Genomic DNA, 14781 nt, shown 5'->3' with positions numbered 1-14781 from the left:
AATACTGTAAAGTAAACATTAAGAAATAATTACATAATTAGTTCAAATATTCAGTACTATATATCTAATTAATATTGCTTTTAATAATCAATAGCTCCTTTTTCATATAATGTATAATAATGTATTAATTTAAGAAGAGATACAAAAACATTTGAATATCAAATCACAAGAAAACACTGTACTTTATTTCATTTGTAAAGACTTGTATTAATCCCTAAAGATATACAAAATTACAATGTACAGTACTTTAAAACATTGATTTCACAGGCCATTAATAAGATGTAATAATTATAAAAATATAAACATAAATGATACTTTTTTCTTTTAACAACATTAATTACCATTTTTATAGGCTTTTTAAAATTCATCGTCACTTAAAAAATGAGCATAAAATATTTTTCTTTCTGAAATCACAATATGCATAGTTTTTACTCATATTGGGGAAGAGGTCCATTGAAAATGTGCTGATTACTAGATGTAGTATTTATGGAGGGTTTTCCCCAACAAACACATATTGAGTGATAAACATAGGGGTGAGGCACACCCAAGAAATTGCATACCCCTCAATGAACATTTTCTGAGCAAAAATGCTATGCTCAAGTCATCATAAATCACCTCATATCACTTGTCACTTTCACACTCCATCATCCCACTGCCAGAAAGTTGGTTAAAAATAGCTGATAAATCCATGAGGCACAGAACTACATTGTAGAATGTTGTTAATTATTAATGATCATATTATCCTGGTTGAAATTAAATTACCTGTACAAGCCCATATGCAAGTTATGGTGAAAGTTTATAACTTGCATCCCATACAGTGAGCACGCCAACCAGCGAGCCAATGATTCCAAATAAACCTTGCACTCCTGGAGACAACTTAAGATAACCTAAAGTAGAGGTAGGAAGGAACAGATCAGCCAAATTTTTCACTAAATCTAATGTTACTTGCACATTTTCCCTCAAGCATTTTCTAAAGATAATAAATACATCATTTTGGTATTCTGCAACATCACCCATTGAAGAAGACACTTTACCATTCTCTCTCAAACTATCTTCAGATTTCTTTCCCCTTTCATATTCCAATGCAGTTTTACCAAGCAAGACTGCAAGTTCGTAAAAGTCTCTCGATAAATTTAAAATGATTGTTGCCAACCAGAATTTTGCTGATATCTTGCTGTACTTATCCTTGTCAGTTTTGAAAACACCAACTCTGTCTGCCCATAGTAAATGATCAAACAGGAGGTAAAAGGCTTGGTTGATTTTTGACATTGTTACTGTCACTCGTACAAAAACATCTGGATGATGAATCGTTCTTAACGCAGCATGCAGCATGTCAAAACTCTTGCCAAAACGTAGCACTGGAAGGGAAAAAGCAATAAACATTGAATTAGGATTTTAATTTTACAATAATTCACTGAACATCACACCACTAGACTGGGTTCCACTCCCTAATCTTTGTCTCATCAGTTGAAATGCTTAAGAATAAATCGATTTTGGCACAAATGGCGTTCCATAGTATACTTTTTCTGGGATTAGGCTAATTCTCATCAAAAGTTTCTCAACATAAACGGACGCTGGTGGCGCTTTCCGAAATGCGCTAATGTACTACGAAAAATCCATTAATTAGAGACTTGTGGCAAGTCTAATCACACCACCAATGTGGCTCCAGAAATTTGCTGACAGGTGTTCCGAAGCAAGGGGCTACCTAGAGCCTTGGTGAGAATAAAAATCCCTGTTAGTCTTCACAGGAAGAGTTTCCATGGCTTTGACCCAGATTGTGCTTTTAGACCACAATATTAGGGATTGGCAATCAATAACATTATTTGGATGGGCAACCAAGTCGTAGCATCGGTTGATGGGTGATTTACGCTTGCACACCACTCAAAGAATCAAAGATTATAATTCTGTTCATATTTTTATTTGAAGTGAAAAAAGATGCTGTCACATCTCAAGAAATTTAAGTATTTAAAAAAATTTAAACTATTCCGGATGAAGCATACTGTAGGCTGGTTTCATCCTGAGGGGTGGGGTGGGGGTGTGAAAATTGAAAATGCAGAACTGGAGGGTACAAAATTTCAAAATACAGAACTAAATCCCTATTCCAATGTAACTTTTCAGTATTTAACATACTAAGTGGAACTAATTTGCTATGAAGGGGCAGGGAGTATCTGGAGCTAATAAAGCATAAAATGATATAACAATTTTAAAAATAATTACAGTATATTTTATGCCTTCTATTCCATTGATATTTATTATTTTACTTTTAATATTACTGAGGCCAGACCTTTTTTATAACTTGTTTATGAAGCCGTTGCCCGCCAATAATGATTTCGAATAAAAATACAATTTTATTTTTGGACTATTAGCATACCTGCCACCACGAAAAATGGAAATTTCAGAAATAAATAAAAGTTTTTCTTTATTTTCATTATGCCCTTCACTGCCTTGAAATCTCCAAAAATGAGATATGTATTTTCTTCCTAATTATATAAATTTAAAGCATTTAACCATCCCATTGTTTACATTCACCAATATAATTTTATTTTCTCCTCCATCTGGATGTTTTTGGCGAAACTACCTGCTAAATAAGAAATCACAATTTTATTTTTATTCTCTTTCTGTTCTCGGACAATCTTTAAAAAAATAAGTTCATTTGAGCTGCTGCTAATCTTCATACATCTCCCATGATTGGCTAATGCAGAGATTGCCTACCATTATGCTTTTATTGATTTAGACCTTATGACCTTCAGTATGTGCACAGCAGTCTTATCTACACTGTGATTGAATAGCTTTTATCAGATTTGCTTTGTCATTGGAGACTTCTGCAGGGGTGAAAACCAGAATTTAAATCACTATAAGGGCTAGGAAGGTGATCACTGAATAAATTGGATTTTTAACAGTGGATAGTGGCCCTTCTTCCCACTCAAAATTGCTGTCACTGAAAAATATCTTATACCTGAAACATTATATATTTACATTTTTTATATTTGATTTATTCCCCAATAATTTTTATAGCAACAATTAAGAACAGTGTTACTACAAATCAAATACAGTAGAACCCATATTATGGGGACATCTTCGGCACTAAAAAAAAGTGTCCCAGAATAGGGGTACCCCTATTAAGAGGACACATTTTTTGTAAAATTGTCCCCTTAATATAGGGGTTTTTGGCATGTTTTCATAGAATGATACACTCTGTATTAATTTTTTTTAAAGACATAAGAATCAGTTACAGTAGAATTAGAATTAATTCATAGCAATAATTTGCAATGCAAATACAGTTCATATAAAATGAAATCAACAGATATGAAATTAAAATAATATTTCTATATATTATATCATAATGCAATATTATTGACCAAATATTCTTTTTTTTTTAAAATATTGAGCTTTCTATCGGATGGATGTACAGTAGAATAAATTGAGTAACACATTAGAATTAAGGGTGTGTGTTATGCTATAAATTAGAATCCTATAAAAGTACAAAAAAAACAAAGAAAAATAAATCCACTCGGAAAGTTTCCCCGTCCTTTTAATAGGGATGTCCCCTTAATAGGTGTTGGCCGTAGTGTTACAAGATGTATTTCCCACTGCAAAGAAGTACTAGGGATGACCCTTGAAGTCTCTGGCAAGGAAATAATTCTGTTTACTTCTCAACCAGAGATATTATTATTATTAATATTGCTTAAAGTATAAGATCACTCTTTAAAATTTTTATAATATAAGATCTAACAGGTGCATTCAATGAAAAATTGTTTTTAATACACTGTACATTTGAAAAACTTACACTTTCTCGTGGTACTTAATGCCTTTTCTAGGTTTTTGAGTTTGGTAATTGTTTCTTGAGTTCCAATGCTGTTCTCCAAGCCCCACCAAACTAATTTACTAGAATACTGGACGGTCCTGTAATTAACAAACAAAGAACTTTATTAAAAACATATTTACTGTATACATACCAAGGACTTACTATGTAAAAACACCCCAAAAACTCCCAGAATGTATAGGCCTAGTAAGGACTATGCAGGGAATATATCCTCCACGCAAAAATTGGCCTAGAAATCGAGTATGTAAAAAAAAATAAGGGCCAATTTCCTGCACAGATTTTGCCAAAAATTAGGCTTTGAACTAAACTTAATATATAAACAATGTATTATGCAGTAATCTGCGCACCTGTTTTTCTAGCGATTTCTGTGCAAATTTGAGCTGGTTTTGAGGTATCATTTGTGCAATTAAAGTTTACAGTATGGAAAAACTCAATTAAAACATTGAACTGCTCATTTAAGAAGCATAAGTTAAAAAAAACCCTGAATATAAATGATAATCTCACCAGCAAATTAGCAGCAGAAGCACTAGCAGGCAGCGGCTAATTATTATATACAATTGTGGCGCTTGTGATTTCTGTTTTAGTGGGCCATCCTGCCTTGAATTTTTCCCTCAGCTTGGAGATTTGGCGTGCACTTTATAAGCGAAAGGAAAAGGCGCAATATAAATGCCCGTACCAGTACTTGTTATATGCCCTACTAATTTACTGCTGGTAGCCCTACTACAATGGGAATATCTGAATGGATTGTGAATAAACTGGGACACGCCTACTTTACTGGTACTGTCTGACTCGTGTACGCTGCCCGCTTGAGTCAACGTCAACAGAGTACATAGCCTGCCCTAGGCCTAAAAAATAAACTAAAGAAAATTCATGCTGACATAGCTTCTGCTTAGCCTAAATTTTCTCTAGGGCGTAGGTATTTTTTAAGGGTATACCAACCAACCTATATTTACCTAAATAACTTGTCTCTTCCATTCGTCTGCCCACCAAATTTCACAACGTGTGTTGCTACATCCATGTCGTTCTTACTTTTCTTTCACGATTGAGTTAGCGGAGTCACTGGATGGTTTTTTTTTCATGGAGCCGATTCGATACTGCGCCCTCTATAGTTGGAACTTGGGTAAGTCAAAAACTTGGTCAAATCAAAAGCCAAAGACGTGACCACAATATAACCAGACACATCCATGTATCCATCCATGTGGTCGAATGTCAGCTTCGAAATGGAAGAGTTCTGCAAAATTTTACCAAAGATTGTTAGTAAATTGTTATACTCGTTCATAGTTTGCAGTTGGTCATTTATGATTTATTCTGGCTGGCTGAATTTAGGGCGTAAAGAGGGCCAGGCCTAGCGCCTGCTAAACTAAACTAGAATAGAGAGGCTAGGCTGGAGTATTATTATGGCCTACATAACTGGGAGAGCTGGGGCCTGTGTGTACAGACACAGTCCTCGCTCAGCCTAGCGGCCTAGGCTTTCCAGGGAGAAACAATTACATCCTATTTTCTCTATGCATCAACAATGAATATGACTTGCCTGGTTAACACTGTGTGCATGTGTGTCTGGAAATTTTCAATTGAGGTGACACTTGGCAGCATGGATGGCTATAACTTAAACTTTCCGCATAATATTATTATAGTTATACAAATAGGTAGGCCTAGGGCCAGGCCTATAACATAGGTATAGGCTGCAAGATAACTAATAAATATTATTTTCCACTGAAATTGTGGAAAAAAAATCCCAAAAGGCAAAAGTAGAAGTATAGTAATACTAATGAATTGTTGTTTCTTTACAATTACGTCATCTGTGTGTAGGAAAAAATTACTTTAATCATGTGTTTCACATTTTTAGGAGCTGCATGCTCATGTAAATGGCTCAATAAGTGCTGAGACGATGGAAAAAATTATTCATAACAAAGATCTTGTCGGAGTGGACATGCTAAAGTTAAACAAGTGGATTCATTCAGTAAAGAAGGGGGAGAAGAAAAACTTGGATGAGTAATTAATCTCATTTATTTAAGTCTATATTTCACTTTGATATTTTTCATTTCTTATGTATTTTGTTTAGTGAAAGTGACAATATAAGGTAGTGATATATATTTACAATTGGCAGGTGCTAGGCTCAGAATAAAAGAAATTAAATATATTGTGTTTGTTTTATAGGACTTTTGAGATGTTTAAAATAATGCACCAACTTGTGACAGACACTGATACTGTTTCCATGGTAACATATGATGTAATCAAAGAGTTTGCCAATGATAATGTGCGTTACTTAGAGTTGCGGAGTACCCCGAGGGATGTGCCAAGTACAGGTTAGTTTTCAAATTCTGTGATTATTGGATTCAATTTCAATTTATATCTAAAAACCTCCAAAATGGAGAGATAAAATATATAATAAACATTTGACACATCATATATGCAAATACATCAAAAACATAAAACATCAAAATACAAATGGAAATCAAATGATCAAATAGAAAAACATTTAAATGTTTGTGATGAGTATGAATGAGGCTAAAGCTGGGCTTTTGTTGTCAGCTGACACGAATCAATAAATAATAATGGTAGACTTATATACATTATGTTGTGCCTCCTATGTGCTTCACATTATCATTACCCTGGTCATTGGATTAAACGCATATGGAAAACAAACTCGAGCTCCCTGGGGGAGAATTCCATAACGTTGCAGAATTCCATAACGTTGCAGCACCTACATCAGCACATTTTGGCATTTAACCTTACCAGGTACCTATTTGTACTCCTGGGTGGAGAAAAGCAATGAAAGAGCCTTGCACAAGGACACAAGTGAAATGCACAGCAAGGGATTGAAACCACAGCCTCAAGATTGGGAAACCAAATCAACCTCGCTGCAACAAATCACTTCTACTACAACGACAGTGTTTTTTTAGTATGCTGCTGTTATTGACAATAATTCTCAACTGATGATGGTTGTTGTATGCTTTCAGGAATGACAAAACAATCGTATGTAGAGGCTGTCTTGCAGGCAATTGAGAAATGTATGCAAGAAAATGTAAAAATCATCGTAAGGTGAGTTTATTGCAGAATAATGAAGCTTTGGATAAATTCAGCTTTTAAAAAAAATGGAGGGTGGGAGATAACAGGCCATATTTTCGAGCTGCTATTAATCTCTAACATTCTTTTTTTTCTTTTTTTACAAATTAAAAAGGTTTCTTTTGTCAGTTGACAGAAGTAGAGGTGTGAATGTTGCCATGGAAACTGTACAATTAGCCAAACAATTCAAGGAATCGAGCAAAGGGATCGTAATTGGTGTTGACTTGAGCGGTAATCCAAATGTAAGAGACCAAATTGATATTACAGTATTATTATTATTATTATTATTATTATTATTACTATTGAAATGATTTTAGAAGTTGACTTTGTCAAATGTATTTTTAAGGTTGGTGATATGAATGATTTTGTTCCTGTTTTAAAAGAAGCTAAAAACGCAGGGCTTAAACTTGCTCTTCACATTGCTGAGGTGAGTAGGATAATGATATATCAATTAACTCAATTTCAGGCAAAAAAAAGATAATGCGCAACATTGCGATGGACAGTTCTATTTTATTGGTAGTAATGTTCATATGAAAAGAACAATTACAATAATATGTTTATTAAGTATTTGAAAAATAGAGAACAATCCCACCAATTGTTTACTATGCACTTGGGTCCGTTTACAAAAGGCTGTACAATGTAACCTGTGTTTTTGTAGAATCTCCATGGTTCACTGCATATTATTTTGTCACTCTTTCAGAGTCTCCCGGATTGCCCTGGAGTCTCCAGTACTTTTGGTTCATCTTCCAGTCTCCCGGAAATTCCATATTTTCTCCCAGAATTTGAATTTCTCCAGGATTTTAAGAGATTTAGGGCTTATGCTTAGCTCAATTTTCCTATTCTTGTGTATTAAGTATGGTGACATACCTGTAAGATTTATTGAACATTCTAGGCAGGTATTAACAGTAACCTAAACTTGCCCAAGCCTCTTTGTTTTTATAATGAACATGGCAAAAAATGTGTACAAGTGTGTCCTTGTACATGCGTTTTAGCTAGTGCATGTGTTGCAAAGCTACTGGCTGTCCTGCATGACAAATTCTCCAGGAATTTGACTTTCACAACTTGGGACCCCTGCTCTTCTACTATACCTACTGCCCAATTTATTAAAGATAAATTGTCCCATGCAAAATACCCCCAAAAACAATCCTAAAATCTTTTTTGAAATTTACTTGAAATTTGTGTATTAAAAAAATGTTTTACCTTTCGTAACAGAGAACAAACCATGTAGAAGAAAGTGCTTTGTTATTATCCATCCCACCAGATCGGATTGGTCATGGAACCTTCCTTCATCCAGAAGTAGGTGGAAGACAAGACTTGGTAGACATGACACAAAAGTACAATATTCCTATAGGTTGGTGTAATTTTTCATTATTATATAAAATACACATAACGTTATAGTGCTGCTGATGTGGTTTTTTCCCGCGGTAATCACCAATGGAAAATAGTTCGCTAATTGGCTGTTATTTTTCATTTTTTAACATGTGTGGTTCACATCGTTTCCCACTATTATTATCTTACTATAAATACGAAAGTATATTTAAGGCTGTGGAGGTCGTGGGTTTGATTCCCACTCGGTATGATAACTACATCATGTAGGCCAAAACATCACTCTTATGATATTTTCCTGATGCAAACACACATTAAAATACAGTACTGTAAAACCTTGAATTAAAGCCCAGTGGGCCTTATCTCGAGATGAAGCCCATTTTGAATTGAAGCCCCCTCTTTAGTTTGCAAAATTAACCTCAAAATGAAGCACATCTCAAAAAGAATCCCATGGGCTTCTTTTCAAGATAGCACAGTATATACACTATACATAAATTTCAAAAAAACAAAATAAATTAAAAACAAGCTTGGTTTATACAGTAGTTTAGGTGATGATTTACAGTACTATGTCAGTTAAATAATATCCAAGATGCAGATTGAAGTTACAGTGGCCGTATTTGTTGTTTTATAGTACAAATTAACAAAATTTACAGCACTCATTTTGAAAAGAATCTCCCTCCCCCCCCCCTTTACTTTGCAAAAGTAGCCTTGAAAAGAAGCCTATCTTGAAAAGAAGCCCATCTTGAAGAGAAGCCCATCAAATGTTCACCAAAAAAGAGAAGCCCAGGGCTTCAATTCGAGGTTTTACGGTATATTTAAATTATCAAATACTATCATATTGTACTGCGGCTTAGCAGCATGGTTAGTACTGTAGTTTAATATCACCAGCCTCATTAACGGTAGTGTATATTTTGCGGTCTGGCTAGGTATATCATAGACCGAAGCATTGTGGTTCAGCACCGATGCGATGCTGTAGTTTTTATCAGATGTAAACAACTCATGAAAAACATGGCCAACAAAGCACTCGTCGGTGGTTTTAGGCGGTTTTTTTTTTTGTACTTATAAAGTCATCACCCTATTAGACCCATCTTATTCACTCAACTAACACAATACATTTTCAATGGTACCCAAATTTTGAAAGTTTTTTCAGCTGTTTTCTAGTCTATAAACAGACAGAAAGCAGTGGGCCTGGCCTATGTGAATTTATAGCAAGATTTGCATTGGTAGGCCCTAGTCACATCAGTTGAATTTCCACCAAAGTAACAGAATTTTTAACTTTGTCCAATTTTCATTTTTTTCTTGATCTCTTACAGAAAGTCGGGTCATACAGTATCTGAATTTCTTTCATGTAGCTTCGACAGTATTTTTTTCAACATTATAAATCGAAAGATATACTATAACAAGCACGTTTTTTTAATTGTAATAATTTTCTATTCATTATTTCTTTTTCAGAAACATGTTTGACTTCCAATGTTCTAGGTCGAACTGTTCCCTCTTTTGACAAACATCACTTTAAGTATTGGTACGACAAAAAACATCCCTGCATAGTTTGTGTGAGTATGTTGATATTGTAAATAAACAAGTGAATAATAAAGAAATATATATCTGCAGAAATGTATTACAGGTACTATGGAAAACTTCAGATTTAAACATAGTAGCTGTAGCTACTTAAAAATTAGTTTTGTGGAAGCAACTGGACGCAGTGGGAATGGTTTGGTTTTCCAACGTCGAGGTTGGGGTTTCAATCCCTCGCTGTGCATTTCGCTTGTGTCCTTGCGCAAGGCACTATATCTGCATTGCTTCTCTCCACCCAGGAGTATAAATGAGTATCTGGTGGGGTTGCCTGCTAACACTTAAGCATGTGTGAACCCATGGAAAACAGAGCACTTTTGTAATCTAAAAGGAAAGGTGCTATATAAATACTAAATATAACAAGTAAATAACTAATAGTTGATTATTTGATTTATTAATGCATTCGTTAAATGTATGATTTATTGATTGAACCTCAGGAATATACAGAGTTAATACCTGTGATTAAATGTGTGATTAAATAATTAAGTGAATGAATAAATGAGAGATTCATGGAATGAATGAATGATTGGTTGATTGATTCACTGATACACATTGTTGCACTTTGTTTTTCAGACTGATGACAAGGGATTGATGTTAACCTCTTCATCTGCAGAATACATTATCGTGTCGAACACCTTTCATTTCACTAAACAGCAGCTGTATGACATATCATTTAATAGTATAGACTGTATATTTGAAAATGACAAGATAAAGGATGAGTTAAGAAGTCAATGGGAGACTTCAAAAAACTTTTTGGATCTCCAAAAATGATGTCTGTGCATAATATCTATAAAGTAATATCCACTTCCCCCCTAAATTTTTCAAAATTAAAAAAAAAAAATAAATAAATATTTTCAAATTTATGTCTGAAAGTGCCATTTCTGCCTATCTAGAGGGTGCCATAATCATACATTTTCTTATCTCAGCCCCAACAATGGTGGGACTGAGGTGGTCTAGACCCTCTATCTGTGAAAGTTGCTCCCTGGGCTCCCTTTATTTTAAATTCCTGGATCTGCCACTGCAAAATTCATAAATGGAAACAGAGAGATTAAACCAGAGATTGATGACAAATTACCATTGTTGTTGCTGGTTTTCAAGTGAATTGGTAAAAAATTACTTTAAAATGACAGAATACATTATGTTCGGCAACTATTGTTTGTACAGTATTAAAAATTCAGTTTTTTATCCTGGCCGTAGATGCTTGTTTCGAGATAGCATGCCTCAACTATACAGGGTACTAGCATGCACAAGACTGTCACAACTAGAGGCGTATTTAGGATCTTGAAATGGGGGGGGGGGAAAACGGGGCTTAATAATTACAGTAGGTGAGGCGAAATATTTTTAATTACTTGAGCATGATTTTTTTTTAAGGAGGGGTTGCAAGTATTTTTAGAGGGTTGTGTGCACCCCCTGGATATGCCACTTTTCACAACATTGATAATTGTAGGCAGCGGCCACATGCAACCTGGACAGCATAGCTGCTAGAGTCCCGATGACTAGTATCTGGGGCCCTAAAGCAATTGCAGCTTGGGTATTTAAGTGCCTAATTTCCTATACTGTATTATCTGTAGAAAAGATAGAAACATTTTAAGTAATATGCAGTTTATTTTTTGGTCCCAGAGTACTGGCTCGATGCCAGTGGCCACATTTACTGCCAATTTTTTGTTTGGAAATACTGTACTCGTTTATGGAATTGCTGATTTTTAATTGCATTACCAGTAAATAATAATCATACTGTATATTTACAGTTACTGTTGTTGGTTGGCAGGGTCATGGTATTGTATACATTTGAATAAAATTTTCTAAAATTATGAAATAATAAATGTGCATAAGGTTTGTACTGTATATCTTGTATTATACAAAAAAACTGAAGAGTGTAATGTGTTCTTTAACATGCAGATGGGCCATTTTGCTCACAGGACCAGACGGTGAGCTTTTGAAACTTAAATATCAGCACAGATGAAACATAAGATCTCCACAGTTCAGTACACAGTCACTACCTCTAGTTTAGCCAACAGCCGAGCTTGCTGCTCTGTCATGCATTTTTGTCTTGCATCATAGAAGAAAATCTTGTAAACAAATTGTACTTTTATACACATAGCTATGGTAGTAAATTATATTTTATTTACTCAACATTATATTTTACAAAATCGATGCTAGATCAAGAAAAATGTTTGGAAAGTATGTTTTTGTAAGCAAAGCACAGGAACTATTCTGATTGCCTAGCTGCAACGCGTGTGTATGGCATGCGTGTAGCGACAATCTGCTCATCATAATATATTATTGATTTTAGCGCATAAAATTGAACATAGAATATTAATACTGTAAAAGGTTTGCAAAATATCACCAGATACGCAAGTCAAATTAAACCATAAATTGTAAAGAACCTACATACAGTACTGCATGTCATCATTGTACAGTATTGTCTTTGAAAACCCCTTAAAAGAAGAAAATTTCATTTTCAATATTTGGCAATTGTCCCCTAAATAGTGATTTCTTTAAAAAGTTTAAAGTGTATGTACATTTATTTATGAGTTGTGATATTCCCATGAACAGTTTACTTTGTAATCAGACAGTGTATGAAATCGCATAAAACATGGAGCGGCACACATTGGTAACTGACACTCACTACATTTATATTGCGTTTGATGCCGTTTTATATCTCTGTTGGAGCAGACAACACAATCTGGCTTGCTTTGCTTCCCTCCTTTTGTTTTGTCCATGTTGATTGACGGAAAATGCCGCTCAGTCAGTCGCTTTGGTGGAGTAGACCATTTGCTGCCCAACCTGCTGTTGGTGCGTGTATAGCCTTCCAGTAAGCAATCTATTAGTTCAAGACGTAATATATACGACAGTGTTTTTTTATTGGGATGTAAATATCTGTATACAATTAATGCATTCACAAAGCATGTCTCCAGTAGGTACAAAAAAAGCTTTTTCCACCATTTCAAAGATTTATGAATGTGGAGATAGGTCCATCTTAATCTGTCTACACGATCGACACCTCCCACGTACTGGGTGTACAATTCAATTGCGCATGGTTTTGTAATCTCTCGCTTGCCGTTGGGTGCATTCTTTACTTTCATAAATGTTGAAGAATTGTGTATTGTGGTAAGGACGAAACTCTCTTGTCTTTTATCCTTCCATGCCAAAAACAACAAGTTACCGTCCCTCTCCGTCACTGCTGGTTTACCTTCTTGAGGATTTGCATCCTTTATTGCTTCTGGGACTCCGATTCTGTTTGTTTTAAGTGTCCCACAAGCACCTAAATTGTTGGCTGCCAAGACAGAAAATAAAGCAGGGGACGTAAAATAGTTATCCATATAGACATGGTGTCGATTTCCAAACAAGGGACGACACAATGAAGTAACAACCTCCTGTGTGGAATTGTTTAGCGCTATCCCACTACATATACATGAGTTGAATATATATCCTGTGTTTGCATCAACCAATGTCAATGCCATCATTCTTGTTTTATGGCTCTTCTTTGAATGGTGCATGGACGAAAATCCAGTCCAACCCTCGAAAGGAATTATGCGTTTATTCACAAACACTTCTCTTGATGGGTAAAATGCTGTTTGAAATTTGCTTATTATGTGTTCCATGAAGTGGCGGATCTTCAAAAGCGGGTCAAAATTTGGGTTATCCCTTGGTAAAACATTATCCCTTTTTCCAAAGTGCAGGAATCTGAAGAGCATCAAAAATCTGTTTTTGGACATCACAGATTTTAATCCAGGTCGCTCTAAGAACCAGTTACTGGACCAGTATGCGTCATAACTACCACGCTTATCCATTCCAATACCTAGAAGTATAGCAATAAACGCTTTTAATTCACCTACGTTTGTGTCACGCCAATCTTTTAAACCTGAATGCTCAGGCATTTGTTCTAGTAGGCACATTTGCTGTGCAACATATTTGTTGGTCTCCTCGGTGACATATTCTAGAATTTCATCATCCAAAAAATAATGAAAAATATCATAAAAAGAAGATTCAACATCGTGTACAAGTGGCCCGGTTCGTGGGCTAAATTTCCCCAACCAAGCATCATCATACGCCTGCTCTTTCCATGCCAACCTTCTACTGTTACGCCTTCCCCTGGTGGTGGTAGTAGTAGTACTGCTAGGCCTAGGCACTTCATCGTCACTCCCACTTCCATCGCTATCATCCTGGGTTAGCTTGTCCTCATCATTTAACAACTCATAAAAATTCCCTCCAAAGTCCTCCTCATCATCTAGGCCTAGGCCTATGTTTTCATCATCGAGAAAAGCCTTGAAAGCATCAACATATCCAGTGCATACATTATGATTACTGGCCATTACTAATCGGGGCCTAGCCTTAGATACCGAAGTTCTTTGATACCGTGTTCTGGGCTGCCCTTCACTGGACCAATCTCGACGGTCCCCCGCGCTGCAGCTTCAGCAGAAACGTATGGAACGCCAATATGGAACGCCAAAAGGACAAATTACAAGTGGCACAGTGCAAAAGTCAAGTGGCACAGTGCAAAACTAAAGTGGCACAGTACAAAACTAAAGTGGCGCAGTGCAAAACGAAAGTGGCGCTGTGCAAAACGATAGTGGCGCTGTGCAAATCCAAATGCGTGTGCTGCTACTTGAATTTTGCACTGCGCCACTTTAGTTTTGCACTGTGCCACTTGATTTTGCACTGCGATTGTAATTTGTCCTTTTGGCGTGATATCGCGAAAAGGAAAAACAACAATCGCAGTGCAAAACGAAAGTGCCGCAGTGCAAATCCAAATGCGTGTGCTGCTACTTGAATTTTGCACTGTGCTACTTGACTTCTGCACTGCGCCACTTGACTTTAGGCGATATTGTATGGAACTCCAATTTTGGCATCAAAATTAAACTAAATAAAATAAATGAATAAAAAAATCAAGAACACATAATTCAATTTTTCTTAATAATTTCACAGCAAAACAACAACAGCACAAAAATTTGGGACTAAAACACAAATAGGAACGTTATGATCATAGGCAT

The 14781-nt window shown here is 35.6% G+C and overlaps 3 protein-coding genes across 6 annotated transcripts; 1 reads left to right on the top strand and 2 right to left on the bottom strand.

Moving 5' to 3' along the window:
* Positions 1–156: 156 nt before the first annotated feature.
* On the bottom strand, positions 157–4914 carry LOC117110823 (peroxisomal membrane protein 11B-like). Its single transcript, XM_033253655.1, has 3 exons — positions 4777–4914; positions 3788–3903; positions 157–1358 (listed from the first exon to the last, which is right to left on the bottom strand). Exons 1-3 carry the CDS (start codon positions 4839–4841, stop codon positions 784–786), a joined length of 756 nt encoding a protein of 251 aa, XP_033109546.1. The 5' UTR covers positions 4842–4914; the 3' UTR covers positions 157–783.
* On the top strand, positions 4808–11573 carry LOC117110822 (adenosine deaminase-like protein). Of its 4 annotated transcripts, none has more exons than XM_033253652.1 (9): positions 4808–4943; positions 5670–5815; positions 5981–6129; positions 6784–6865; positions 7005–7131; positions 7236–7316; positions 8102–8240; positions 9668–9768; positions 10361–11573. In XM_033253652.1, the coding sequence occupies exons 1-9, from the start codon at positions 4887–4889 to the stop codon at positions 10556–10558; spliced, it is 1080 nt and encodes a 359-aa protein (XP_033109543.1). In that variant the 5' UTR covers positions 4808–4886; the 3' UTR covers positions 10559–11573. The 4 variants fall into 4 exon arrangements, with proteins under 4 accessions (XP_033109543.1, XP_033109541.1, XP_033109544.1 ...); XM_033253650.1 differs by lacking the exon at positions 4808–4943 and adding an exon at positions 4951–5076; XM_033253651.1 differs by lacking the exon at positions 4808–4943 and adding an exon at positions 5189–5399.
* A 742-nt stretch (positions 11574–12315) lies between these two features.
* On the bottom strand, positions 12316–14103 carry LOC117110758 (piggyBac transposable element-derived protein 4-like). The gene has a single exon (XM_033253555.1). The coding sequence runs from the start codon at positions 14101–14103 to the stop codon at positions 12316–12318; it is 1788 nt and encodes a 595-aa protein (XP_033109446.1).
* Positions 14104–14781: the final 678 nt, after the last annotated feature.

This window comes from Anneissia japonica, unplaced genomic scaffold, assembly GCF_011630105.1.
Source record: "Anneissia japonica isolate Jap-2015-1 unplaced genomic scaffold, ASM1163010v1 scaffold2756_len2360902_cov194, whole genome shotgun sequence".
NCBI lineage: Eukaryota > Metazoa > Echinodermata > Crinoidea > Comatulida > Comatulidae > Anneissia > Anneissia japonica.
Note: the sequence above shows the minus strand (reverse complement) of the source record. Positions and strands in the feature narration are given on the sequence as shown.